Source organism: Drosophila rhopaloa, unplaced genomic scaffold (genome assembly GCF_018152115.1).
Source record: "Drosophila rhopaloa isolate 14029-0021.01 unplaced genomic scaffold, ASM1815211v1 contig_155, whole genome shotgun sequence".
NCBI classification, from domain to species: Eukaryota; Metazoa; Arthropoda; class Insecta; order Diptera; family Drosophilidae; genus Drosophila; species Drosophila rhopaloa.
In genome coordinates, this window is record NW_025335034.1 from 6629099 (window position 1) to 6654418 (window position 25320).

A 25320-nucleotide genomic window follows, 5' to 3' on the forward strand; every position below is an offset into this window, starting at 1 on the left:
ATCATAGAGCTAGGAAAGGGTTTAAAGTCAATTTTGAAAATTAAAATCGTTTTTATTTGCACCTTTTTGGCTTTAACCTAATCGATTGACCTAATATAAATGCCCATTTTCAAGATGGCAACTTTAAATTTTTACTATTGTTTAAAAGGACCTTAAATTTTTAAATTTGATTAATTTTGAAAATTAAAAAATTAGACAAATGTGGGGGATCTAAGCTGCAGAACTATAAAAATGTAAAATTTCTTTAAAATACAAACCGAAATGGGTTTCAACCCGTGAAAACCACCTAACTTCTTAAACAACTCGAATTCGGCTAATGCGATAAATATTGTTTTATTAACATTAATGTTTTTTAAATTGGATGTGTTAGATTTTACATGTGTGCCGTCGCATTCGCATTCGAAATTGACGGGGATAGTAAAGTTAGAACTTAAAACTAAAGTTTTTACTAATAGCTAAGCGCGATAAGCTGACCATAAACGGGAGGCAGAATCAAAAGATAAAACAAAATTCAATGTGTCAAATCAAACAATTTCACGATCTTCTTTAGAGCAATATTCAAACTATACAACTTGTAAAGGTCAATATGGCTTATAAACTTGACATTAGAGATGGATAGAAATCGCATTGCATGTCAATGCGCTAAGAGCAGGGAAGATGAGTGCCCAACTGCTGCTTATTTGCTTTGTTTTGGTAGTGAGTAAGGACCAAGCAACATACGGCGAAGTGTTGGATTATAACTGTAGATTAGAGATTTTAAAACACTTAAAACTACGCTCGCAATGCTTAGTTTCGTCGCGTACGGCGTCGCGCATTCCCGGCAAAGGCGTTGGGCGCCCCTGGATGCTGACCGCTATACAAATTGTCTAAGAACTCGTGCAATGTAGCCTCGCTGAAAGAAAAAATATATTTTAGACTCCAAATAATTCAAAGTAATTAAAATAAATTCGATTCCTACCTAACCCCACTGACTCCTCCGCCTGGATGGTGACCACCCCTATCGTGATGTGGTTGCTGCGGTTGCTGGTGATGTTGTTGCTGCTGCTGCTGTTGCTGTTGTTGCTGAGCACCGCGCACTATGCGGTACTGCACCATATGCGAGTTTGGTTCCAAATGTGACAGAGCTCCCTTTTGGCAGTTCGCCCATTCGGTTATGTCATAGACTTTGCCGTCCATTAGCGCCAAATATTTCCACCGCAAACCCATCATGCTGGTCTCGGCCCAAATGTCGCCCTTCACAAAACAAACGTGTTGTAGATAGTTTAATTTGCTTATTTCTGGGTACTTACATCTTTGGCGGAGTGTCGAATTTTACAGGAGGCGCACTCCCGCGCAGCATAATGAGGACGTTCGGTTAGCTTGCGAGGGTGACGTTGCGCACAGGTGCTACATCTGTTTGAGACGGAGAACATATTAGTTAGCGTTTCCTCCTCGATTCAGACTCGTTTGCTACATACGCACCTTATAGTATTGGCTGCCTCAGCCATTTTAGTTTGCAGTTGGGAAAGCAGGTCATGAAGCTCCGTCCACGCCTTCTCAGCGTGCAGAGTTTCAGCGATGCTTTGGTCATAGATAAGACGATTCTCCTGCAAAAGAAAAATTATCAAAGGCACTTTCATTGGTGTGACCAATTCATTACCGGTTCTCCGATCAACTCAAAGGCGCGCTGCAGCACCTTAAAAGCTTCCTCAGCACCGGCCTGTTTGTTTTTGTCGGGATGTACGAGCACGGCAATCTTCTTGTAATGCTTACGGATCTGCTCCTGTGAGCTATCTGGTGGGACACCAAGTATGCTGAAATAAATACAGAAAGCCATTGAACGACGGGACTCTTCATGATCAGTAGGCAGAACCCACCTGTAAGCATCCTTTCCCTTGCAATTCAGCAGCGAGTACATTGCCTCTTCTCCCGTTTGGGGCAAGCGGCCAGTTTTGAACTGCTCAGATGTGGGTTCAGGGGGTTTCCGTTTATAGAAACGTCGCCATACAGCCCAGCGGGAGTTCTTGGCAAAGCGAGCGTCGAAACGACGCCAGTAACTTCTCCACCAGATGCTCGGCTTGCCAGAGTTCTGCTTGAGTTCCTTATGTAGCTGACGCGCATAAGCCAACCCGGCCACATAAGCCAGTGTCATACGCTCATAGGCCATACTGAAGCCCAGCACAACGATGTCATAGACCAAATAGAACAGCCAGGTTAGCAGTTTCAGAGTGTAGATCCACCAAGTGTGCAGAATTCGCTTAGCCAACTCGTAGTTGCGATTGCTGGAAAAACTGTTGGCATGTGAGGGCGAGTTAGACGAGGAATAGGCATTGCTTCGATTGCGCTTCGAGGAGTAGGAGTAGCCAGAACTGGAGTTCGAGTTAAGATTTACATTCGAGGAGGAATACCGCTTGGACGAAGAGGAACTAACATTGTTATTGCTGGAGTAATTGATGCTGGCATTGTTGCTGCTGCCCAGATTGTTTCCTCCAGTTTGATTCGAGTGACTTGCATTCGAGTTGATTTTGGTACCACCCGATTTACGTGATGAGGTGCTAAAGCCGGTGGCAGTAGTCGAATTGCTGTCATTGTTGTGGTTCTGCAAGCTGCTGATTGTGGGGAACGATGCGGAAGTTGTCTTTTGCTCCGATGCCTTGAGGGTGTTGATGTTTAAGTTCTTCGGCTGCAACGGCCGCTTTTTCTCTTGATTACTAGGCTTGCTTGGTTTGATCTGCGTCTGTGGAGTGGGCTGAAGTGGTTGGGCCTGTTGCTGCTTCAGCGGCGCAGCCTGGTTGGCTTGACCTCGCTTCTTGCCTCGGCTGCCGTGCGCATGACCAACACTAGCCGCCACCGAACCCATTTCCTTGGCATCGTGCATCGGCGAACGCTTGGCCGTGCGCATTTCCCGATTTCCATTTCCATCATCCTTGCCTTGACGCCGCAGCGGTTGGCTGCTATAGTCGACTCCGTTGCCAGCGCGCATCTCTCCCCCAGCGGCGCTCGACTTGGTGCCCTTGCTGAGCACATCGGAGTAAGACATGGGCATGGGCTTCACCTCGGCTACGATGCGTTTCTTGCCCTCAGGTTGGCCAGCCACCACGACGCTCGACTTGTTAATGGCAGTTGGTGAGACAGTGGCAGTGGCCAAAGGCATCTTCAAGGGTTTCGCTGGTTTCGAGGTCAAAGGCAGTGGACTGACGGATTGCGACGGTGGCTCCGGCGGATTCTGCAGAACCTGCTTGGACGCCTGCAGCTGCTGGGCTGCCGGGGGCTCAGTCTGGTGGTTGTTATTCTCGTTAGCCTCGTCCCCGAATTGTATGTAGCTCCCGCCAGTCAGGTTGGGCGACCAGTTGTTCACCAGGTTGTTAATAAGCAGGTTGGCACTGCTCGGGGAGTGAATGGCCTGGGGAGCAGGTGGCGGCTGAGACTGCGTCTGCTGAGACTGGCGCTGATGCGCCTCTTGTTGCTGAGCTTGCGGCAAAGTTAAAGGATTCGTGGCAAACAGTTCGTAAAGGGGTGGCGCGGTCGACGGCGCGGCCTGTTGCTGCTGTATCTGATGGTGGTTCACCATGTTGATATGCGTGAAGAGTGGAGCGCTGCCCTCGCTGACCGGGTTCTCCGGGCAGTGGTATACCTTGAGAAAGTTGCCGTGCCCCACAGGCAGCACGGAGTAGCTTTCTGGCTGGCCAGGCTGACCCGAATAGGCCAAGTTGTAGAGATACTCGTTGTACAAGTGGGGCTGTTGCTGCAGATGGGGCGGAAACTGGGGGGCTGCCAAATGCGGCGGCGGAGGTGGCCACATCATGGGCCCAGGTGCCTGTCCGTGCTGCTGCTGGTGGATCAGGTAGTTTTGGTTTTGGTTTTGGTGCTGATGCTGCTGTTGTGCCAGGAAGTTGGCCACTTCCTCCGGGTGGGGCATGACCCGAAAGGGGGCGGGCTCGGTCACACCACCCCCGTTCTCATCGTCCTGGCGTGTCGTCATGTCCTGCTTTGGAGCCTGTGCTTTTCTACGCACCAGCTCCGCTGCGCTATTGGAATTTCATGCGTGCCTCATGTGCCCACCGCCTGGGTAAACTGCCACGAATTTTCTGCAATCCCAGCGAGGAGGTGAGGTCTCCAAAGGAGTCGATTCACTGTGGCCAGGGCCACTCTTTTAGGCCAAACCTTCAAAAAATATTCGAAGCGAGCGTGTGTAAGTCTTTTTTTATCTTATTGCAAACGTCAAATGTTGCAAGAAGAAGAAGGCCATTACAACCACAATTGCGAGCACGAGCACTCGTGAATGCCATTCGCGAATCGCAATCGTAAACAAAACATCGATAGAGGCTTGCGGATTAATGAATTCAAAATGGAATTAATTTTCCCTTAGATCTTATTTTGTTAAATTAGTTGGAACTCACGAGGAAGAACTGATAAACTTAAAGGTATTGTAGTTTTCCCATTGCAACAAGTCTGCACTCTGGTCGATATATCGATTAATTAATCGATAGACCTTGTTGACTATGCAGCCCTGTTAAATATTTGTTAAATTTAAACCATGCAGATGGTCACTAAACAATTGAAATATGCCTTTAAACCGACCGCTGGTAACCGTGGTGCGGGCCGGACGCCATAGCTACACGGCGGGACAGCAGTTGCAACAACACCTGGCGAAATCTGACCAGATCCTGGATCCGCCCTCAAAGTTCCGCAACTACCTGGTGCTGCAGGAGCATGATCCGGTTTACACAGTCGGACTGCGAACAAAGGAATACACGGCTGCCGATGAGGATCGACTACGCCAGCTGGGAGCGGATTTTCATCGCACGGATCGTGGCGGTCTGATCACATTCCACGGACCCGGCCAGTTGGTGGCCTATCCAATTTTACACCTGCGCCAATTTAAATTGAGTATGCGCTGGTATGTGTCCACGCTGGAGCGAATGGTGATCGAGACCTGCCGCCAGCTGGGTGTTCCCAGTGCAACCACCACCAAAGACACTGGCATCTGGGTGGGCGACCACAAGATCTGTGCTATCGGCGTCCACGGCTCCCGTTACGTCACAACACACGGCATCGGCCTCAATTGCTGCACAGATATGAGATGGTTCGAGCAAATTGTGCCGTGCGGGATCGAGGGCAAGGGGGTTACTTCGCTCAGCAAGGAGCTGGACAGGTCTGTCTCCGTCCCGGAAGCCAGTGAAGCGCTTCTTAGCAGCTTTGCCAGCGTTTTTAAGTGCCGCCTGCAAGACCGTGCTGACGACAAACCAGCTGGTGGTGGAGAAATCAGTTCAACAATTAAATAACTTTTAATAAATACATCATACAAAACGAGCCTTATTCATGTCACACTTTTTTGAGCGTCCATCTGTTGGAATCTTTCCCCGAGCTTCCATCTCCACACGGCCCTGTTCCCGCTGCTCTGCCTTTCGCATACGGCGCTCCTTGCGAGACTCCAGGGCGTTGTTGAAGTAGCGATCCCTAAAATCCTGAGAGGGCGTGGGCACCTGGGTTGTGCTGACCAGCGACGGGTCTGGCAGAATGTACTTGGAACACTTTTCGTAGGTTAGCAGGCGGCGTGCAGTGTTGCCAGTCAAGAGCTGCTCCGAGTTGGCTACCAGATGCAGATGCTGATGCTGTGGCAGCATCTTGGGATCGTAGTCCTCACGATGAAACGGCAGCCAGCAGACAAGGCGTCCGCCCAGTCTCAAGTGCCGTGCGGCGAACTCCAGTAGATCACCGTACAGACTCTGCAACGAATAGTGCGATGTTGACGGATAATGCACCATATCCTCGCTTCTGGTGCTGTCCTTTGTGGTGCTCTTTGTCTCTACCTTTTCCGTGGCTTCGCGTATTCCGTATGGAGCTTTAAATAATAAATGGATCGGATTGTAGAGAAGATTAACAGCGGTGGAATACTTACGATCGGTTATAATGCTGTCAAACGAGATGCGTGGATGCCACAGCGCGTTGGAGAAGTCCGCCACCACCACGTCCACGTAGCGATCAGCGCATCCGTATTGTTTGAGGTTGGCCCGGATGCTCTCGTCCTTTTCGCGTACCTTCTGGGTAATGCGGCTCGGTCGGCAGCGGGCATGTACCATCATGTAGTCTATGTCGGCTCCCAGTACATATCCGCCCCATTTGGCGGCGCTTACCAGGAGCGAGCCCGTACCAACAAAAGGGTCGAATACCAGGTCCCCGTCGCGCACCATCGCCTGGTTGGCCATCAGTAGGCTCAACTGGGCGTCCATGCTGGTGTTCCCAATAAACTTTCGCTGCTTCAGCGAAAGCTCTTTAATCAGGTGCCGTTGACCAGAGGCCAACAGGCGACCAAACAGAATGTCCTCAGGTTCGGGCGGCACATCCGTGGGATCTAGGCCCCAGAATTCGATGTACCACCATTCCACCTGGGGATTCTTCAGGTTGACCGGGCCCTCTATGGGCAGGTAGTCCATTGACTCGATTTTCTCGACTTTCTCCCGCTGGCTGAAGTGCTTGTTGTAGGTCTCCACGACTATCTTGAAGCTGGTGTCCGGACGGAAGTATCCTGCCATCTCTTCCCTGTTCGCATCTACGTGTGCCCGGAGACTGTCGTGAAACTGTGACAATTTGCTGCCGTGGGCGTAGAGTTCCAGCATGGCGCGGAGGCAGACGGATCGGGAGGCATATTGCAAAGCAGCCTCCTTTTCGCGAAACTCCACCAGCCAAAAGGGCTTCTGCAAAAGCAAAGAAATAAATATTGTGAATCAACATTTCATAAATGGGAAATTTAAATTTATAATTATTAATTACGTACAAGGGTATACAATTCGAAAAATAAAAAATATTAGTTCAGATCAAGTTTTAAAACGAAACTGACCGGGCGTCTTTATCCTATTGCAGCTTCAGGAACGATAAAAAAGTATTAGAAAAGGAAATATCTTCATTTTTTGGAACATAATCTACATATAGTCTTTATATATAATATTTTTTTTTGTAATAATTGCAAATATCTACCCTTCGTCGTACAGAAGTTTGCTTCCTTTCTTGTTGTTTATAAATAAGAAATAATTTTAAGAAAAACTAAATTTTGTTTAATTATATATTTAAAAAAATATAAAATCTCCAAGATAACAAATCCAAAGATTTTCAATAATAAGTAAATGTAAAGTGTTAAGATATGCAATATTGAAACGTAAAAAATAAAGATTATTCGAGTAATACAATTTTTATATTTGCAGCGGGCGGAATGAGAAAGCTTTAAAAATAATTTTTTTCAGCAATGCATAACACTTATTTGTCACAAATTACCGGTCGTGACCTTGTTTCAGTGTTTTTATTAAATTTTTAATACAGTTAAAATCTTTTCTTCACCTAAAATGTTATTGAAGCTCGTAAAATGAACTACAGTAAAAATAAACATATTTTTCAAATGAAAATATAATTTACCTGTGTTTGTTTAGTGAGCCGCCGCACCTGGAGGCCAAACATTTTAACCAATGATTCAAATTCGTGTACTCGAAAGTCTACATGCTCCTGGGCGAACCACAAGATGTATTTCCTCCAGCTGGTCATATTGCTAGCTAAACTTAAGTAATATTTATCTAAACTTAAGCTTTATTTCGTATTCGCGATCCGCGTGTTATTGTTTACATCGGGCAGGGTTGTCGTGCAGCCACGCAATCATCGCCAAATATCGACTGCCGACCCGCATCATCGATAACAGCGGCGAGGTGCAGCCCTGCGAGCCGTCAAATCGGCCATTTTGCATAAATCTCGCAGGCCACACGTAGGCGAGCCGAAGATTTTAACAATTTTCAGCAGCTTCAGGTCTCAGAACCGTCCAGACCTGTTAACAAAATCAACTTCAAGTGTCGCCGCAAGTAAATCAAGTAATCAAAGATGGCCCGGTACACGCAACGTCCAGAAAATGCTCTGAAAAGAGCCAATGGTGAGTGCTGAAAATTTTCCATGCGGTGGCCGAAGAGAACCGCACCGCTAATGGGCTCGCTCTCTTAATCCGGCGCTTGTCTCTTTGCTGCAGAGTTCATCGAGGTGGGTAAGCCCCTCAGGGCGCTGGACACGCTGCAGGAAGTGTTCCGAAACAAGCGATGGAACTACGCCTACTCGGAGACGGTCATCGAGCCGCTCATGTTCAAGTACCTGTACCTGTGCGTGGAGCTCAAGAAGTCGCACATCGCCAAGGAGGGACTCTTCCAGTACCGGAACATGTTCCAACTGGTCAACGTCAACTCCCTGGAGAATGTGATCCGCGGCTACCTTAAGATGGCTGAGGAGCACACCGAGGCTGCCCAGGCGCAATCATCTGCGGCTGTTGCCGTGCTGGAGCTGGATGACTTGGACAACATCGCCACTCCCGAAAGCATCCTGATGAGTGCCGTGTGCGGCGAGGACGCCCAAGACCGCTCCGACCGCACCATCCTGTTGCCGTGGGTCAAGTTTCTCTGGGAGTCCTATTGCCAGTGCCTGGAGCTTCTCCGGGTGAACACCCACTGCGAGGCTCTGTACCACGACATCGCCCGGATGGCCTTCCAGTTCTGTCTGAAATACAACCGCAAGAGCGAGTTCCGTCGCCTGTGCGATAAACTGCGCAAGCACCTGGAGGACATCTGCAAAAGCAGCAACCAGACCACCGGCGTATCGATCAACAAGGTGGAGACGCAGCAACTTTGCCTGGACACCAGGCTCTACCTGCTGGATTCGGCCATCCAGATGGAGCTATGGCAGGAGGCGTACAAGGCGATCGAAGACATCCACGGGCTGATGGCCCTGTCCAAGAAGACGCCCGTGCCCAAGACCATGGCCAACTACTACCAGAAGCTCGCAATGGTGTTCAGCAAGGCAGGCAATCAGCTCTTCCACGCTGCGGCTCTTCTGAAGCTATTCCAGCTGACGCGCGAGCTGAAGAAGAATTTAACCAAGGACGATCTGCAACGCATGGCTGCCCACGTCCTCCTGGCCACCCTCTCTATTCCGCTACCGTCGGCCCATCCAGAGTTCGACAGATTTATCGAGGCGGACAAAAGCCCCTTGGAGAAGGCCCAGAAGCTGGCCGTGCTCCTTGGCCTGCCCCAGCCGCCTACGCGAGTGTCGCTTATCCGCGAAGTGGTAAGTAGTTCAGGCTATTAATTACAAACTGGCACTTATCTATTAAAATCACACAGGTGCGCTTGAATGTTCCCCAACTTGTGTCGGAAGACTTCCGCAACCTGTATAACTGGCTGGAGGTGGACTTCAACCCCCTGAACCTGTGCAAGCGGATTCAGTCTATTGTCGACGTTATCGAGAATGGACCCGAGAACACTCTGCTCACTCCCTACATTCAGTCGCTGAAGGACGTGACAATCATGCGTCTTATTCGGCAGATCTCTCAGGTCTATGAGAGCATCCAGTTCCAGCGCCTGTTGCAGTTGGCCAGCTTTTGCAACATTTTTGAGTTGGAAAAGCTGCTAGTTGAGTCGGTGCGCCACAACGATATGCAGATCCGGATCGACCACCAGAAGAACAGCATCTACTTCGGCACTGATTTGACCGAGAGCCAACGCGAGTACCGACCCGACGGGCCCGCACTGCAGTCTATGCCTTCAGAACAGATCCGCTCCCAGTTGGTGAACATGTCCACCGTACTGACAAGGGCCGTTTCTGTTGTCTATCCAAACCGGGAGCGCGACCAGAGGGCCAAGCTCCGCACCCAGATGGTGCATCACTACCATGAGATAAAGGATCGTGAGCATCAGCGTATCCTTCAGCGGCAGAAGATCATTGAGGACCGAAAGGAGTACATCGAGAAGCAGAACAATGCACGCGAAGAGGAGGAGGCTAGGCGCCAGGAGGAGGAATCTCGCAAGGCTAAGTTGGCCGAACAGAAGCGCCTTGAGCAGGAGCAAGAAGAACGGGAACGCAAGCGCCATCAGAACGAAATCCAAGCAATCCGGGAGAAGAGTCTCAAGGAGAAGGTGCAGCAAATCTCGCAGACTGCCCATGGCAAGAAGATGCTCTCCAAGTTGGATGAAGAAGGCATCAAGAAATTGGACGCCGAGCAGATCGCCAAGCGTGAGAGCGAGGAACTGCAGCGCGAGGCCAAGGAACTTCAGTCAAAGCTTAAGTCGCAAGAAAAGAAAATCGACTATTACGAGCGCGCCAAGCGCCTTGAGGAGATTCCACTCTTCGAAAAATACTTGGCCGAAAAACAGGTCAAGGACAAAGAGTTCTGGGAAGCCACCGAGAAGACGCGCATCGAGAATGCAATCACCGAACGAAAGGACGCCGTTAGCCAGCAGGAGCGTCTCAAACGTATGTACCCCGATCGGGACGAATTTCTCGAGGCCCTCAAGAAGGAGCGTGCCTCCCTCTACGTCGAGAAGCTTAAGAAGTTTGAAGTTGCACTGGAGGCGGAGCGCAAAAAACGTCTGGCCGATCGTGTCATTCGTCGCCGCGAGGAGCGCCGTCAGGCATTCATTCGCGAAAAGGAGGAGGAGCGTCTCCGCAAGGAGGAGGAGATTCGCTTGGCGCAGGCTGCCGAGGAAAGGGTTGCAGCAGAAGCTCGCCGTCTGGAGCGTGAAGCCGAAGACGAAAAGCGACGTGCCCAGTATGAAAAGCAGCGTGCCAAAGAGGAGGAGGCCGAGCGCAAAATCAAGGAAGACCGCGAGCGTTTGGCCCGAGAGGTTGTCGAGGAGCGCGAGCGCAGCGATAAGGACCGCCACACCTGGCGTCCTCGTGGTGGTGATCGTCCCAGCGCACCCGCCGGCGGAGCAGGGGAGTGGCGTCGAGCTGCACCTGCGGCCAGCGATCGCAACGAGCGTGGAGGAGAACGCATCGAGAGTGGAGGCGAACGTATCGAGCGTGGAGGAGATCGCATCGAGCGTGGAGGAGATCGCAACGAGCGTGGAGGAGATCGCAACGAGCGCGGAGGAGATCGCAGCGAGCGTGGAGGAGATCGCAACGAGCGTGGAGGAGAACGTATCGAGCGTGGAGGAGATCGCATTGAACGAGGGGGAGACCGTGACCGCAAGGACAACGAGGGAGCTGACTCATCGTGGCGTGTACGACGGGAGCCAGATTCCCAGCGTGCTGCTGCACCCAAGGACAGTGGCACTCCTCAATCGCGGGATGACAAGTGGCGTCGTGGAGGCGAACGCGATCGCGACTTCCGCAATGATGGACCTCGCCGAGATAGGGACGATGGAGCTCGTCGTGACGACGGACCTCGTCGAGACCGTGACGATGGACCTCGTCGTGACGATGGACCGCGCCGGGAACGAGACGATGATCGCGGTGGATTCCGACGCAACGACGGACCACGTCGTACGGAAGAACCCCAGCGTGAAACTGGCGGCAACTGGCGCGATGCTCCTCGTCAGGGTGATCGGGAAAACCGTCGCCCAGCTGGCGAAAGACGTGATCGTGATGTGCGCGACGTACGCGGACCTGCTCCAAAAGAAGCCGCTAGTGGCGGCGGAGGAAACTGGCGCACGGCTCCTGCACCTCGCGAAGAAAAGCCCGCACCCAAGCGCGATCAACCCCAGGACAAGGGTGAGTAGGCTCAACACCGGGTCAAAGAAGTATTTAATAAAAGAGTTTTATCTTATAGAGAACAAAGCCGGCGATGATGGCGAATGGACCAGCGTTAAGCGTCGTTAAACTACTTCCGACCTTCTTGGCTTAATTCGCAGTTGTCCCGCATTTTCGTATATACGCAACATATTAATCTTAATAATTTTTCATTTTATCCGAGTTGTACTTTATTGGAATAGAGCTTAGTCGCTCGTTATATTATATCTATCCAATGCTTGTGCCAGATAGTTAAAAATGAGTTGGTCGTCGGACTGCTACTCATTAAAGTACTTTCGAATAAAATGCCCATGTTCTAATAAATCAATAGTATTTGTTTCCTATGGCGATGTTTATTATTCAAACAGTTTAAGTATAAAGATAATATCAATAACCAAAAGAAAACATTACTGCAGTCCTTTTGATTTAACGAATAAATAATTTTTATTATCTTGGCCTATTAAATTAATCCGCCGTGCCACTTAAATTTGTTGGCATGGCATACAAAAATTAATATAATATTTTATATTATTTGCCGTTTAATTGCTATTAGGCTAACAGCGAATATAAGTTACATATGTATGACATGAATAAATCAATTTCCTAAGCCTTGCTTTAATTGACCAAGTTGTTAATTTTTGCAGGATTCTATTTAAAATGTAGATATAGTACCCTTAACTACGGAGACTTTTTTTATAACTAAGAATGTTGTATGGTTATTTAAAATAAAAAAAATATAGCTTCTTTAAATAGACGCATTTCTAAGCTAAGGTTTTGTTATTTTTTCATATTTTATAACTTAAAGGTAGCGAAAAAAAAATGGTTCTATATAAAACAAATAAACATCCCCACATTTGTTTGCGGGAGCTCCTGCCCTACTTCGATTATTCAGATGGACACATTTGAAGGGTTCCTTTTTTGAGTACCTATATTCTAAAAAATCAAATCATCATTTTTGACCGTTATTAACAACATTTAAACAAGAGCAAAACAAGATTAACTGAGAGCTTAGATAATTAATTAGACTGTGTTAAGGGTCTCCAATGTAAAAAAAATGTTTGAAACTACGTATGTGTATACATATACATATGTATGAATAAAATATATGTAAAAAGCTTGAAATTTTTAGAACACGATCTGGATTGTTGCAGAGAATTAGGCAACAATCGATCTGAATCATTAACAAAATGTTTTTATTATTTTTTTTTTTAATTATAGCAAAAATGGAAACATTGTTCTGTAAATTCGGTAGAGTTCGGACTGGGATTGTGATGAGCGACTTAAAACTACGCGCTCATAGTGTTTAAAACTAGTATTTTTCGACACACTTTGGCGTTAGTACAAATGGTATGTGGTATTATCCCAAGGCGCTCCACTGGCAACACTACTTCGACCCTACCGCGAAACGACTCAGTCCACGTGAACATATTTTGGGCAATGTGTGGTTCTCGAACTAATGAGATAAAGTGATTGACAAGTGAATCTGAGTGATCTTCGCGAGTGAATAACGAGACGGATAAAGACAGTCCTTGGCTGTCGGCCGAATTAAGGCGATTTTGGATCCCTGCTTGTGTTGGTGCTGCAGACGCGGCGCTCAACATGTGAGGTTAAAGCAGACGGACAAACGGACGGCGGCAACACATCTGAAAATAATTCGGTTAACGTGGGCCTACAATATTAAGAGAAGGCGTGCTCCAGAGCTGCTAGCAATTGAGATTTCGGAAGGTAAAGTCTTAGTGCGGGACTCACAAATTCGCACGAACGCGAATTCGACCAGGCATCCGCCTTGCATTTCGTCTGTGTCCACAAAGTAGCTTCCTATGAAAACAGCTTTCTAAACAAATGTGACAAAATGTGAAAGGTGATAGTGGAGACTGACATATAGTATTAAATTCGATTGTTGTTCAGCATTAAAAGACAAAAGCACATGGCGTGGCGGCGGCATTTACGCACACTCTAGTCGCGGCTCACACACATACACGTGGTTGGGGTCAACACATGTGCGGGCTGCTTCTGCTTCTTCCCTCCCGTCGGTGTTTGCGCATGTTTGTTATTGGCAGCATCAGCCAGAGTTTTTCTCAAAATGATCTTTTTCTGATCCGCGATTAGGGAATGAAATATAAACCCTGCAGTTCAATCCAAATCTGTCAGTAAGGATTTGCTCTGCGGCTGCAGGTGTGATGGTTGGTCAAGGGGTGGGGTGGACTGCATGTTGCTTCTGGTGCCACGCGGTGGTGCTTTTTTGAAGTTTTACCGGGTGCTATTTAGCAATTTTTGTGTAAAACATTAGCCATTTTCTTATTTAAAACTTTTCTAAGCAAAGTTGATTTGATTTTTTCTTTATAGCTTTATGGATTGTGAAATGTAATTTATCATATTAGTTTTTTACATATGTTTATGATTAAGACTGTTTGTCAAATAGCTAAAATGATAGTTCCGGTTAAGGCAACAGCCTTAAAACTGCTAAAAAAAATATTATTTTTATTTAGAGAAAATGCGATTCTTTTATTTTTGAATTTAGCGCTAACTTTGTTTTTTTTTAAAGAAATTATTAGATTTGCGATAAATCCAACATATATATATATAAAATATTTATATTTAATATACTTTACTTCACCTTACTTACCCGCAATCTTTTGAGTTTAAAATAGTTGAAGCACGCTACCGATGTTATCGATATAGCGATATATCGCAATGAGATATGTCAAAGTGAGAAAGAAACGTTTAAGTGCGCTCCACACTGCAACGAGCTTTATATTGAATTAGCTATCGATAAATAACGATGCTTAACACGATAACTCTTTCCACATTGGGCTAACTCTATAACTCAAGTTACGAAAGCTGTTTCTTGCTTTGATATTGACAATATTGCTATTAATTTTTAATTATGCATAACTAAGTAACACAATGTGGTACATTTTAACTTAACTATGTATTAATTTTTAATAAATTAATAATTTCCAAGTAAAATATTTCTACTGCAACTTAAAGAAAAGAAAATTCACCCCTATGGGAAATTTTTTTTATTTTAAAAATGTTTTGTTTCTTATTTTACCTTGTTCCTTTCCCAGGTACTAAAAAATAGTACCTATTCGCCACTGCTCTTCTCTCGATAACACCATAAATTGACTGCGTTATGAATTTTACCTTAGCTTGATCTATTACCACATTTTAAATGTGTTGTATTTTTGGTGGAAACCACTTGCTTTTAAATTCATTTTTTTTTTTTTTTTAGCAATTTGGTTAACTTACAAATACAAATAAATTTTAATGTTAATGTTCAAATACTGTCTAAACTGATAAAATTATTTATTTTTTAAAAAGTCCGCCAACGGACAAAGTATGGGGGTTTTATAAACGATGTTAACACCTTTCTTATAAAAGCACCAGTGTAAAATATTGTATGAAAAAATCAACCAAAATTTTGGATGCAAATTTTTACACATATTGTTTAAATGTTGTATTATAAGAGGATTGAGCCCAACCAAAGTTTACCCTGAACGATAACTTTAAACCTTAAATATTCATTTTGAGTCTTTTTTTGTCATATGATATAGTTTTAGTTTTATCAAACAAAAACACATCTTAGCTTGACTAGCTTTGGTTTTACACAATCGCAAGAGCAATTTTGATGTTTTATACCCTATCAGAGAGTATTATAATTTCAGTCGAAAGTTTGCAACGCGATGAAGGAGATATTTCCGACCCTATAAAGTATATATTATTGATCAGCATCACCAGGAGAGTCGATCTAGCCATGTCCGTCCTTCCGATTCTACGCAAACTAGTCACTCAGTTTTAAAGCTATCTGCTTGAAACTTTTCCAAAAGTTGTCTTTGCAGTTAGTATATAAGTCGGAACGAATCGGATCGGACGACTATATCGCTATATGATTCCCATAGGAACAATCGGAAAAAAAATTTTAAAAAGTATAACACTGTTGTTGTTTTTAATATTTTATTTTTGTTAAATACTATGGAACTACGGTTTTAATTAAATTAAAATCGGACATTTATATCATATAGTTCCCGTAGAAAAATCAAAATATTAGAAAAAAATAAAAATGAAAAAAAAAATTATTTTAATGATTTTATATTTATAAAAAAATTGCTTTGGCTTATAAAATATTTACTAGACTTCGTATTTGAATATATTTTACCCGATTGAAACTATGGAAATGTCAAATATTGAAAACTTTGGTCAAATATTTATGAGGCCTTGAGTATTAATTTACAAATTAATTTTGTTTTTTTTACGCTTGCTTGTATTCTGTGGACTCTTTATTTATTGTTATTGAACTGAAGAGTATATTTAAATTTGCGGGTATTTCCTCTATTTATTTATTGTATTTCCTCTGATTCTTCTGACGCGGAGCCCTTGGTTGTGCCAGGATAGCATGCTTATTGCGCATTCTTTCCAGAATTTGTTCCCGGTTCCTCTCGAGCTCAGCCAGCTGTTCCTCAGCTTTTTCTATCATGTCGGACGGCAGGGATAAACATTGGACAGCAATATTCCTGGCCGCAAGGTCGCCAAGCTGTTGGGCCAACTGATCGTTGGTGCCAGTCAGCACGAAGTAACCAGTGTTGCCGAATAGCTTCAGTGGCGGCGCGTTTTCAAAGTTGGAATTACGCTCCGATCCTGATTTGTGGTTTTGACCGGTTGCTACGCATGGGTCCTGTTGTGATGGGTCCTGCTGTGGTGGGTTCTGTTGGTGTGGGTTCTGCAGTGGTGGGTCCTGCTGTGGTGGCTCATGTTGTGGTTGGTCCTGTTGTGATGGGTCTTGCTGTGGTGGGTTATATTGTGACGGGTCATGTTGTGGTTGGTCCTGTTGTGGTGGGTCCTGTTCCAAACTGTTTAACACTCCAACGTGTATTTCCTCATTACTCCTCTCCAGGAGAAAATCATTGACCTCTGCCAGCGTACCATAGGATTGATCGATTTGTTGCTGGATTCCTTTTGGCTTCTGTTGTTGAGAGCTGTTGCGCTTTGGCAGGACCGTATGCAAATGTGACTTAATTTGTTTGCAAATTTTGGCCACCAATGGCAAGACAGAATTGGTAGGTACTTCTTCATTAACAGCCTCTGTTTCCTTACTTTTTATCTTTGACTCTTTAGAAGTGGATTCATTGTTCTGGTCGTACCAGGTACTGGTAGTAAGAACTTGTTCCAAGTCCAAAGCACTTTTTTTAACCGCTGATATGAGGGATTTTCTTTGACCAGGGGCAATAATCTTTTGAAGAGCATAGCACGGTTCATTTGATTTCTCAACAGCTTGATTCGAACACGGAATATTTCTGCCAGAAGTCGTCTTGGACATCTCTTTGTCCTTTTTTGTTTCCAACAAATCATAAGATGCAGGTGCAGTATGCGCAGTTTGGTTTCCAACTTTAGTCATGGGTTCTTCAGCTTTCACTCCAGGCAAATTCTGATTTGACTCTTCTTCGGCTTTTCGCTTGGACTCAGCCGCTTTGCGCTGACGCCTTGTGATTACCTTTTTTGGCATTTCTCGTTTTTTATGTTGTTTGGCGTGAATATGAATTTGAAATTTTCGAGTTTTGAAAATTGACATTTGTATGTACCTAGATGGATAACGAAAAAGTGACTTCGTTCTATTTTGAGCTTGAAAAACAAAAAAACTAATTTATATTCATTATATTGCAGTTTATGAGGAATTTCAATTCACCCGCAATGGATTCCCGAATGCTGAATGTTTTCCAGGAAGATCCTTTCGACGGAAACTACACTAAATACGAATCAGAGCCGAATTTCTGGTCATCTAATGATGAGTAAGTTACTGTCGTTGACAAAATTACCGAAAACTCATGCAACATATTTTAGTCTACAACTGACAGACACACTTAATGGCATTCTCCCCATCGCGCCCACTGACGAGTCACTGCTCAGCCACAGCCGGGAGGAGGATTTGCAAAACAGAAAGAACCTGGTAGGTTTTGGCTCGAGAGGCATTCAAGTGGTCAGAGGTTCTATCGGTATTGATTCTTTGAACAGCTGATCTACAGTGAATTCGTGGAGCAGGAGCTGGGAGACCAGGATGCCAGAGTGCTCAATGACCAGGTCTACCAAGCCATTACCGACAGCGAGGTCGAGGTGGCCTACGAGCAGCAGCGCCAAATCAGTGCAATTGTGGAATATGACAGAGAAGACATTGGAATCGGCGGTCTTACAGAGGAGGAGGAAGAGGGGGATGATGCTCAGAGCCAGTGCAGTGATTCAACATTTCGCACTCGCACGGACAGCTCCTCTATCGGTGACTATGAGTCGCATTCCAGCGACTACGAAGACGAATATGATGTTGTTGACGAGGAGCAGGTACAAAGCTTTCCCGCCGTTAATGACAATATCGCTCCATTGCAGAGCTCCAGTGACCGCAAGAACCGAACGCTGAGTACCAACACCATAATCTCAGAAGTAGATGCATTCGGACTAAATATCGATGTAAATAATTTTGACTTAGCTGACTTTATTACCAAAGATGATTTTGCCGAAAATCTAAACGCCTGTCGCTTAAAAGAGACTCTGCCAACACAAAAACAAACTAAAACTTCTGATGAAGCATCGATGTCCTCAGTACTTGCTCCACCCGTGGCAATTATTGGCCCAAAACCCAAAGCTCCTTCCTCCAAGGCGCGTGACTCTGACTATGACTCGGACTCAATTATCGACGTTGAAACTGTTGATGTTATCGACGTGGATGAGACTGTATGGGCAGCCGGCCAGCTAACCAAAGCAACTCCAACTACCGAAGATTTGCGTTATGTGGACAATGTGAAGGCCGATCCTTCCTGGTGTCCAAAGTCAACGAAGAAGACCATACCAATTGTTAAAGATGTGAGTACTAAGACTTTGTAATCAATAAAATATGGTATCATAACCTTCTTTTATATCAGCCACTGCAAAAACCGGAGCCGGTGGAAGCACATCAACCCACGGCCCCAACTTTGAACAAACCGAAGCCTGCAAACATTTGCCTGGTGCCTAATAAGAAGCAGTGTGACTTTCTTAAACGCAAGGTTGGAGCCTCCTCCGTGTCCAAGTCAACTAAGATGTCTAACAAAAAAGTTCACGATGCTGCAAAATTAATAAGCAACAAACAGTTACCAGCAAACCACAATCCATGCACCGGTCTCGGTTTAGGTGGAAAGAACCTTTCGCTTCTCAAGCATGAGAGGGACGCCGCAGTATCAGCGTGTGCGGCAGACGAACCTTCTGCACCAACATCTTTCGCCATCACGTCGACTCCACCGCCGACTCCAGCCCCAAAGAGAAAGCTTAATCTAGAAGAGTACAAACAGAGACGTTCTGGCGGCGTTGGCATCGTAAAGACCAAACCGACTCCGCCAAAGCAGGCGAAGCTAGAAGTCGCCGGCAAATTCCCCACTCCTTCTCCTGTTTTGAAGCCCACGCCATCGCCTCAGAAAGCTGCCATTGTCAACATTGTGAATAGCCTGAAGTGCCCCAGTAAAGAACCAGCTACTGTGCCTATGGACCCGATTACAGTGGCCAAGAACAAGGTTTTGCGCATGCTAGAAATGAAACGTGCCCAACAGCTAAAGATCATCGATTCTCGGGTTTCAGCCAAGGTGCCGCGCGTAACAAAGTTGCCGACACTTAAGGACATTGTTAAGGACACCTACTGCATGGAAACCGAGGACTCGACTCCAGTGATTGCCACACCCAGCAACAAACTTCACCCGGACTATGAGGAGATTATAATAGTTTCTGTTAGTTGCAATACAGATATAACGATACCGCCGAATCAATTGAGTAAAGCTTCCCCTCGCTCTCTTCTTAAGTCATCGGTTTTGCTTTACAACATTTCGAACGGTCAAGATGCCAATAAGAACATAAGCAATTCCCTAATAGCCAGCATACAAAGCGAGGTCGTCAGACAAACCAGTAGCACCACACTCGCGGCGATACCGTCCAATGCACCAGCTAAGTCTTCGACTGACAAAAATGTTCAGCACGGCGAAGACATGGTTATCATGCATTTGCCCAAAGATCGGGTGCGCAAAACTCTTGTAAGCATTTCCACCCAAACTGATCTGCAACCCGAATTTCCACTCTTGGCGATGCCACCCAAGCGACAGTCTCGAGAGCTAACGCGACGAAGTTACCGCAAGCGACGAAACCATGGCTCGGGGTCAAATGAACTTAGTTCTTCAAGTGGCACATCCTCAGACTGCAGCAGTTCAGTCTCATGCAGATCTCGGTCGCGCTCTGATTCGATTGAGCAACTGCGAACCTTGGATGCAGCAGTCATATGTGAGGGAAACAGTATTGGTAATGGCGGCTATTCTTCTCGAAGCACTCACCGCCATCGCAGCTCGGTAAGTTCCTCATCATACTCAGAGGCAGGCAAATATGAGCGCAGACAACGTCGCACTAGTTACAACAAGCGACGTTCCAAAAACCAAAAGCGGGGCAGTGTGTCCTCGTCATGCTCCGGCTCCGAGAACAGCGATCGCGAACGCAGCCGTAGTCCGCACCGCAACTTGCGTCGGTCGCGTTCGCCCTCTAAGTCCGACACGCGCTACCCTAACAATAACTGCCCAAGTAACAACAACCGACGCGGATTCATGGATCGTAACGTATCGCAGCCAGCCGTGGAGGAGCGCCGAATCGTCTACGTCGGTCGCATTGAGCAAGAGACCACAAAGGAACTATTGCGTCGTAAATTTCTGCCTTATGGAAGTATAAAACAGATAACGATACACTATAAAGAAAATGGGTAAGAAGAAAAAAGATTGCGAAAAAATTAAAATTACAGTTTGTTCATTCCAGAATGAAGTACGGATTTGTAACATACGAAAGAGCGCAGGACGCATTCACGGCCATCGACACAAGTCCTAGGGACTCACAAATTAACATGTATGATATAAGCTTTGGAGGAAGACGTGCTTTCTGTCGTGCATCCTACGCAGACTTGGGTAGGTAAAATGTTTTCAACTTTATTTCAGCTACTAACTGCTATCTCCGTTTCAGATAATGCTGGTATCAATAATTACCACTCATATGTGTTTCCCAAGGAAGCACCAGCACCGAAAGTACAGGAGGACTCCTTTGAAGCTTTATTGCTTAAAGTAAAGGCAAAGCTAAGCGCTGGCAAGCCGGCAGCATCTGCAGATGCACCTGCTCAGGAAGCACAATCAGCATCGGCTTCTGCGCCCCAGGACCACAGTCAGATGTGACATTTTGGCAGAAACCTGTTTAATTTCGTATTTTTAATTTTTCTGAGAATTTGAAGTATGTTGCATCCTTCTACTACTACCTTTGCATAATTGTAGACCAATCCCCGAAGTTTCTAGCTGTATAACTGAAAAGCCTGATTATAATTCATAATTTATCGTAAAATAGTTGACAGAGTTATGCATTGCAAGCAATAAAACTATTGCAATATACATTAGGATAATTCTAAAGACCGAGAATGAAAACTAAAAACAAACCAACAAGAAATTGAAACAAAAATGGAATTGTGATAACCGCGTAATGCATACAAAGTCATTTATTGCATGTAAGTTAGCAGAAGATCCATAGAAATAGTTAAATCCAATGATAAAAGCTTTGTAATAATCTATCTAACCACCAAACCCATGGAACTGAAAACACAACCAGCCACCACTACAATAATTACAAATCCAATACATTGAAAAATCAAATATGTATAATAACTATGTATTTGGAGAGAGCAAGTAACACGCATGCAGCATGCGTCGGCCACGAATTAAACTGTTGATAACTAAACTTTGATATTAGTTTGTTAAGAGTATATTTTTTACGTAATTTTAATTTACTCAGTAATTTTTGAATAGCAACCACATCAACCACAAAAGCTCCAATTAAGCTATTATGAAATCGGCAACATAACGCCTAAAAGTTATCAGGCTTGTATCGCTTTTCAAAACTTATTAAGGTAATTCAAAATATGGTAAGTTCAAGCACTGACTTTGAGAGTAGCGTTTGTTATTTATGTATTTCTTGTTAGGCTTTCTTTTCTGTATATTTAGTTAAAACTATATAAACTTAAACAATGTAATAATTTTTTGAATATGAATTGCCGAAGAACACTTAGAAACAACTTATTTGTAAACTAGGACTCAAACAAATGTATATTTAGTAGCAGCAAAAAATTGTTCTTTGATATCTTTTGTACTATACCCCACTTTATAATTTAATAAATCCTTGCTAGTTTCAGAGAATCGGGTATAACTTGTTATTTAATAAATCGACCAGCTTTTTATCCCGATCGAAATAAAGAGCTTCTTGGCAACATAAGCTTGTGGAACCATATACTCGAGTAGATCAATTTTTTGATCGAGGCTATATTGGACTATCTTCAGCAAAAGAACTCGCGCGGATAGAAAAAAAATCATAATTGGCGATAAATGCTTAAATTATTGAAAACACCTTAATGAAATAGAACGAGAATTCGCTTGTAAGGTTTGCTTGATTAGTATTGGCAATGTGAGCTGATAGGTGGTTAGTCAATGGTTCCATAATTTCATGGCCTTTGATCCAAAGTCAAAGACAAACAGATCAAGCTTCATCGAATCAGACTGGTAACAGATTTTTTTAAATTATAATGAAATTAAATAAACAAGAATATTACTAAAAACAATGAAGACATCCTTTCTATAGCAGCTATTTGATATTGTTGTCCGATTTTGACAAAACTAAAAGCGTAATTTTCTAAATATAATAATTTTACGTCAATATAAGTTATCTTGTGTAAATAATTTGAAAAAAATCCAATCAAATTTTTTTTTAAAAAAAGTATTTTCTAGAAAAACGGAATTGAAATGACCTGTAGAGCGCAACTTTCAAAGTCTGCCTCCAATTGACTTCAGGTTTTGAAAATATGATCGAGGAATAGTTAACTTATTTCCCAATCAGAAATAAACGGTTCATGTTCGTATAATGTAAGCTTCTTTGCTTTGTTTGTTTAGTGAGCTGTTTGAGCTGAGCTGTTTCAAAAACTGCACTATGGGGCCAGCGACTATGTTGGCCAAAACCGAATTTTGAAAAATCGTCAAAACCAAAAAAGTTGTTTTAGGATACATTAACAGAAGACCAATCTGCAATGTTACGTTTCAGGAATTCCGATAGAGTGCGCTTCTGTTAAGAAAACAGCTGCTAAATCAGATGTTTAAGACGCAAGCCTCGTGCTTTTGAAATTGGTTCAGCCAGTGACAGGAACGAAGTCAACCAGTTCATTATATGCCACACGTCCCCAGAACATCCACCATGGCTTCGTTTTTGCAACAAATTACATTTTTGATGAAAGGACATTTCATCTTTCAATATAACTCTTCTCCAGAACTTCTTTGACTTATGGCTTTGTAAGTTGTAAAATCGCATTCTTTTAATCGTCGTCGGACTATGCGCGCACTAATTGTTTAATTTTTTTAAATTCCCGTACAAGGACTCGGTCTTCGCTCTTCTTAAATTACGCATGCCGTTCTGCTTTTGAATCTTTTTAATTTAGTACAACATACATAGATACATATGTTGTATGGTTTACTATTACCACTAGTTACATAACAATGCACTTTGTTAAATTTGGCCAAGCTAGATTGTTTGTGTGTGAACACAAGAGAATTGATGTCCAAATTCTGATGCCGATGAACTGGTGAACGCGAGCCATTTTTCATGCCCTAAAAACGATTTGGCCCACAACAGATTCATGGCTCAGGCGACAATTTTTGTGGAGAAAAATAAGAAAAGAAAAACTCATTTCCCGCCATCAAATTAAATATGTTTGGTCTGGGCTGCGATTTGGCGTTTGCTAAGCCCAAAACAGGATATTGTTTTTGGGATGCCTCCCACCAAAAGGAAATTAGCATTTTTAACGGATTTACTCAGCGGTTAAAAGTAGGTCCTGCCGAGTCCAGTCTTTTGATGTTTGGTCATGCAAGCAAATCGCTCTCCGCTTGGCACCACTCCATTCTGACAGGTTAATTAAACCCATTGAGCAATTAAGGAATAACAGGATTTCTCAAATGCCCTACACTCAATAAATTTTTCTACTCTAAAAATAAAATTTCTCTTAAGTCGACCAATTAATTAAAATATTACTTTTATTGACAGTGTTTATTTTACTTAGCCGTTAGCCGAATATTTGTGTCAGCCATGTACCGCAAGTTCTTAAGAATGACTAATGACTTGGTTTCCTTAAAGTTAATTAATAGTTGTATTTGTGTAATAAAAACATATAACTTTTATAACATTAGAATAAACCGATTTTTTTCACTTGTATTCCTTCTTTTTTTTTCGCTGAGTAATATTACTTGATTGTCTCGAACGCTAGATGGTGCTAAATTTGTTCAAAGCTTAATTAATAGTTGTACTTGTCTAATAAAATATTTATCTAATATAATATTTAACTTTTATTTGATGAAAAAGAATGAACAGATTTTTTTACTTGTACTTTTTCTTCATTCTTCTTTTTTTTCGGTGAGTGATATTATTTTTGGTCGTCTCGAACGCTAAGGTGATGCTAAATTTGTTCAAAACTTAATCTCTGATATAAAGGTAGGCTAAACATTTTGACATTGTTGTGGCAGTGTAACATGACTCTACACTAATTGCTCTACATTAATAATCGGGCCGGCCAACAGCTTGCCAAGTCAGGAGATAATTCGTCAGCGTCAAAGCATCAACGGCCATTATCCGACCGAATGTCAAGAGCGGCTTAAAGGCGGTACAAGTAGAGAGGAGGAGTGATGTCACCAGAACAGTGTCCTTTTAACGCTTTATAAACCACCGAGCTAGTGGTTCACATATACAGCTGTAATCAGGTACTTATTCACGACACTAAAACACAAAACAGTGTAGAAGAAAGCGTTCCCGTCACTATAAAACACAATCGAACTTCCATTGCTGTACTTTTCCTAACTCAAAGTCTCTATAATCTAAACTAGTTTAATTGGGAATATAATATTGTTATATCCCATTTTATAACTTTAAGTATAAATTCATTAATCATACTTCTTTGGAAGGCAGATGCTAGCTTAGGTTTTGGTAATGGTATTTTATGAAAGGGGTTATTTATAATTAAATAAAAAGTTTGTTTATTACCTGTAAACGTTTGTTTACATGTCACAGAAAGCTTTCATTAAATAAATTTAATATAGATATAATAGATAGATATAACAAGACAGGAAAGCTATCTTAGGGCGGAGCCGAAGTTGAGATACCCTTGCAGAATACTCTGTAAATTATATTCTCCAAAATTATTTATATGATGCATTCTTAATGATCATACAAAATCCCAACTTCCTAACTTTAAAAACACCAAAGTTATGTCATTTCCAATAGTTCAGTAATATGGCAGCTGTAGGATATAGTCGGCCGATCCCGGCCAACTTATATACCGCGTGCATAGGAAAGACGGGTGTGTGCAAAGTTTCAATTCGATATCTTTAAAATTGAGAGACGGACAGACGGACATGCTTATATCAACTCAGGACGCGATCCTGATCAAGAATATATATACTTTATAGGGTCGGAGATGTCTCCTTCACTGCGTTGCACACTTTTGACCAAAATTATAATACCCTCTGCAAGGGTATAAAAAGTGTTATTTTTTCGAAATTATATTACATTTTCGATAAAAAAGTCTCAAATATATGTATTCTAATTAATATTGCATATGTTATGCTGAATAACAATAATAGCTGCATTTTTTACATATATGGCTTCTGTATTTTCCTTAGTTTTCAAAAACGGTAATGGTAAGCGAATAGTTTTAATTTTTTCTGAAATGGCGCCGTCTTTGAGTGTAAAAGA

At 43.7% G+C, this 25320-nt stretch overlaps 6 protein-coding genes across 6 annotated transcripts; 3 read left to right on the plus strand and 3 right to left on the minus strand.

The window, feature by feature from the left end:
• Positions 1 to 308: 308 nt before the first annotated feature.
• LOC108047602 (dual specificity protein kinase splA) lies at positions 309 to 4416 on the minus strand. The gene is made up of 7 exons (XM_017127853.2): positions 4380 to 4416; positions 1857 to 4143; positions 1640 to 1793; positions 1462 to 1586; positions 1290 to 1392; positions 959 to 1233; positions 309 to 892 (listed from the first exon to the last, which is right to left on the minus strand). Exons 2-7 carry the CDS (start codon positions 3959 to 3961, stop codon positions 787 to 789), a joined length of 2868 nt encoding a protein of 955 aa, XP_016983342.1. The 5' UTR covers positions 3962 to 4143; positions 4380 to 4416; the 3' UTR covers positions 309 to 786.
• Positions 4417 to 4485: 69 nt separating this feature from the next.
• LOC108047633 (putative lipoyltransferase 2, mitochondrial) lies at positions 4486 to 5292 on the plus strand. The gene has a single exon (XM_017127901.2). It carries the CDS (start codon positions 4545 to 4547, stop codon positions 5262 to 5264), a length of 720 nt encoding a protein of 239 aa, XP_016983390.1. The 5' UTR covers positions 4486 to 4544; the 3' UTR covers positions 5265 to 5292.
• LOC108047623 (tRNA (guanine(10)-N2)-methyltransferase homolog) lies at positions 5249 to 7604 on the minus strand. The gene is made up of 3 exons (XM_017127890.2): positions 7390 to 7604; positions 5882 to 6677; positions 5249 to 5824 (listed from the first exon to the last, which is right to left on the minus strand). The coding sequence occupies exons 1-3, from the start codon at positions 7513 to 7515 to the stop codon at positions 5280 to 5282; spliced, it is 1467 nt and encodes a 488-aa protein (XP_016983379.1). The 5' UTR covers positions 7516 to 7604; the 3' UTR covers positions 5249 to 5279.
• Positions 7605 to 7698: 94 nt separating this feature from the next.
• Positions 7699 to 11855, plus strand: LOC108047615 (eukaryotic translation initiation factor 3 subunit A). Its single transcript, XM_017127878.2, has 4 exons — positions 7699 to 7891; positions 7985 to 9069; positions 9126 to 11493; positions 11552 to 11855. The coding sequence occupies exons 1-4, from the start codon at positions 7843 to 7845 to the stop codon at positions 11599 to 11601; spliced, it is 3552 nt and encodes a 1183-aa protein (XP_016983367.1). The 5' UTR covers positions 7699 to 7842; the 3' UTR covers positions 11602 to 11855.
• A 1041-nt stretch (positions 11856 to 12896) lies between these two features.
• Positions 12897 to 21731, plus strand: LOC108047585 (peroxisome proliferator-activated receptor gamma coactivator 1-alpha). Its single transcript, XM_017127829.1, has 7 exons — positions 12897 to 13236; positions 17173 to 17297; positions 17350 to 17455; positions 17521 to 18360; positions 18420 to 20263; positions 20317 to 20462; positions 20518 to 21731. Exons 2-7 carry the CDS (start codon positions 17176 to 17178, stop codon positions 20721 to 20723), a joined length of 3264 nt encoding a protein of 1087 aa, XP_016983318.1. The 5' UTR covers positions 12897 to 13236; positions 17173 to 17175; the 3' UTR covers positions 20724 to 21731.
• LOC108047595 (glutenin, low molecular weight subunit) lies at positions 15647 to 17077 on the minus strand. Its single transcript, XM_017127840.2, has one exon. The coding sequence runs from the start codon at positions 17012 to 17014 to the stop codon at positions 15848 to 15850; it is 1167 nt and encodes a 388-aa protein (XP_016983329.1). The 5' UTR covers positions 17015 to 17077; the 3' UTR covers positions 15647 to 15847.
• Positions 21732 to 25320: the final 3589 nt, after the last annotated feature.

What these genes read in the sequence shown, in the direction of transcription:
- LOC108047623 (XM_017127890.2), bottom strand. Translation starts at nt 7,515, where the DNA reads ATGACCAGCTGGAGGAAATACATCTTGTGGTTCGCCCAGGAGCATGTA. An exon ending in GGCTCACTAAACAAACACAG is followed by an intron (nt 6,678 to 7,389) that starts GTAAATTATATT and finishes TTGCTTTTGCAG; the next exon opens with AAGCCCTTTTGGCTGGTGGA. An exon ending in TGACAGCATTATAACCGATC is followed by an intron (nt 5,825 to 5,881) that starts GTAAGTATTCCA and finishes TATTATTTAAAG; the next exon opens with CTCCATACGGAATACGCGAA.
- LOC108047615 (XM_017127878.2), top strand. Translation starts at nt 7,843, where the DNA reads ATGGCCCGGTACACGCAACGTCCAGAAAATGCTCTGAAAAGAGCCAAT. An exon ending in TGCTCTGAAAAGAGCCAATG is followed by an intron (nt 7,892 to 7,984) that starts GTGAGTGCTGAA and finishes TCTTTGCTGCAG; the next exon opens with AGTTCATCGAGGTGGGTAAG. An exon ending in TGTCGCTTATCCGCGAAGTG is followed by an intron (nt 9,070 to 9,125) that starts GTAAGTAGTTCA and finishes AAAATCACACAG; the next exon opens with GTGCGCTTGAATGTTCCCCA.
- LOC108047595 (XM_017127840.2), bottom strand. Translation starts at nt 17,014, where the DNA reads ATGCCAAAAAAGGTAATCACAAGGCGTCAGCGCAAAGCGGCTGAGTCC.
- LOC108047585 (XM_017127829.1), top strand. Translation starts at nt 17,176, where the DNA reads ATGAGGAATTTCAATTCACCCGCAATGGATTCCCGAATGCTGAATGTT. An exon ending in TGCAAAACAGAAAGAACCTG is followed by an intron (nt 17,456 to 17,520) that starts GTAGGTTTTGGC and finishes TTCTTTGAACAG; the next exon opens with CTGATCTACAGTGAATTCGT. An exon ending in CCATACCAATTGTTAAAGAT is followed by an intron (nt 18,361 to 18,419) that starts GTGAGTACTAAG and finishes CTTTTATATCAG; the next exon opens with CCACTGCAAAAACCGGAGCC.
- LOC108047633 (XM_017127901.2), top strand. Translation starts at nt 4,545, where the DNA reads ATGCCTTTAAACCGACCGCTGGTAACCGTGGTGCGGGCCGGACGCCAT.
- LOC108047602 (XM_017127853.2), bottom strand. Translation starts at nt 3,961, where the DNA reads ATGACGACACGCCAGGACGATGAGAACGGGGGTGGTGTGACCGAGCCC. An exon ending in TTGAGTTGATCGGAGAACCG is followed by an intron (nt 1,587 to 1,639) that starts GTAATGAATTGG and finishes TTTCTTTTGCAG; the next exon opens with GAGAATCGTCTTATCTATGA. An exon ending in TTCGACACTCCGCCAAAGAT is followed by an intron (nt 1,234 to 1,289) that starts GTAAGTACCCAG and finishes TGTTTTGTGAAG; the next exon opens with GGCGACATTTGGGCCGAGAC.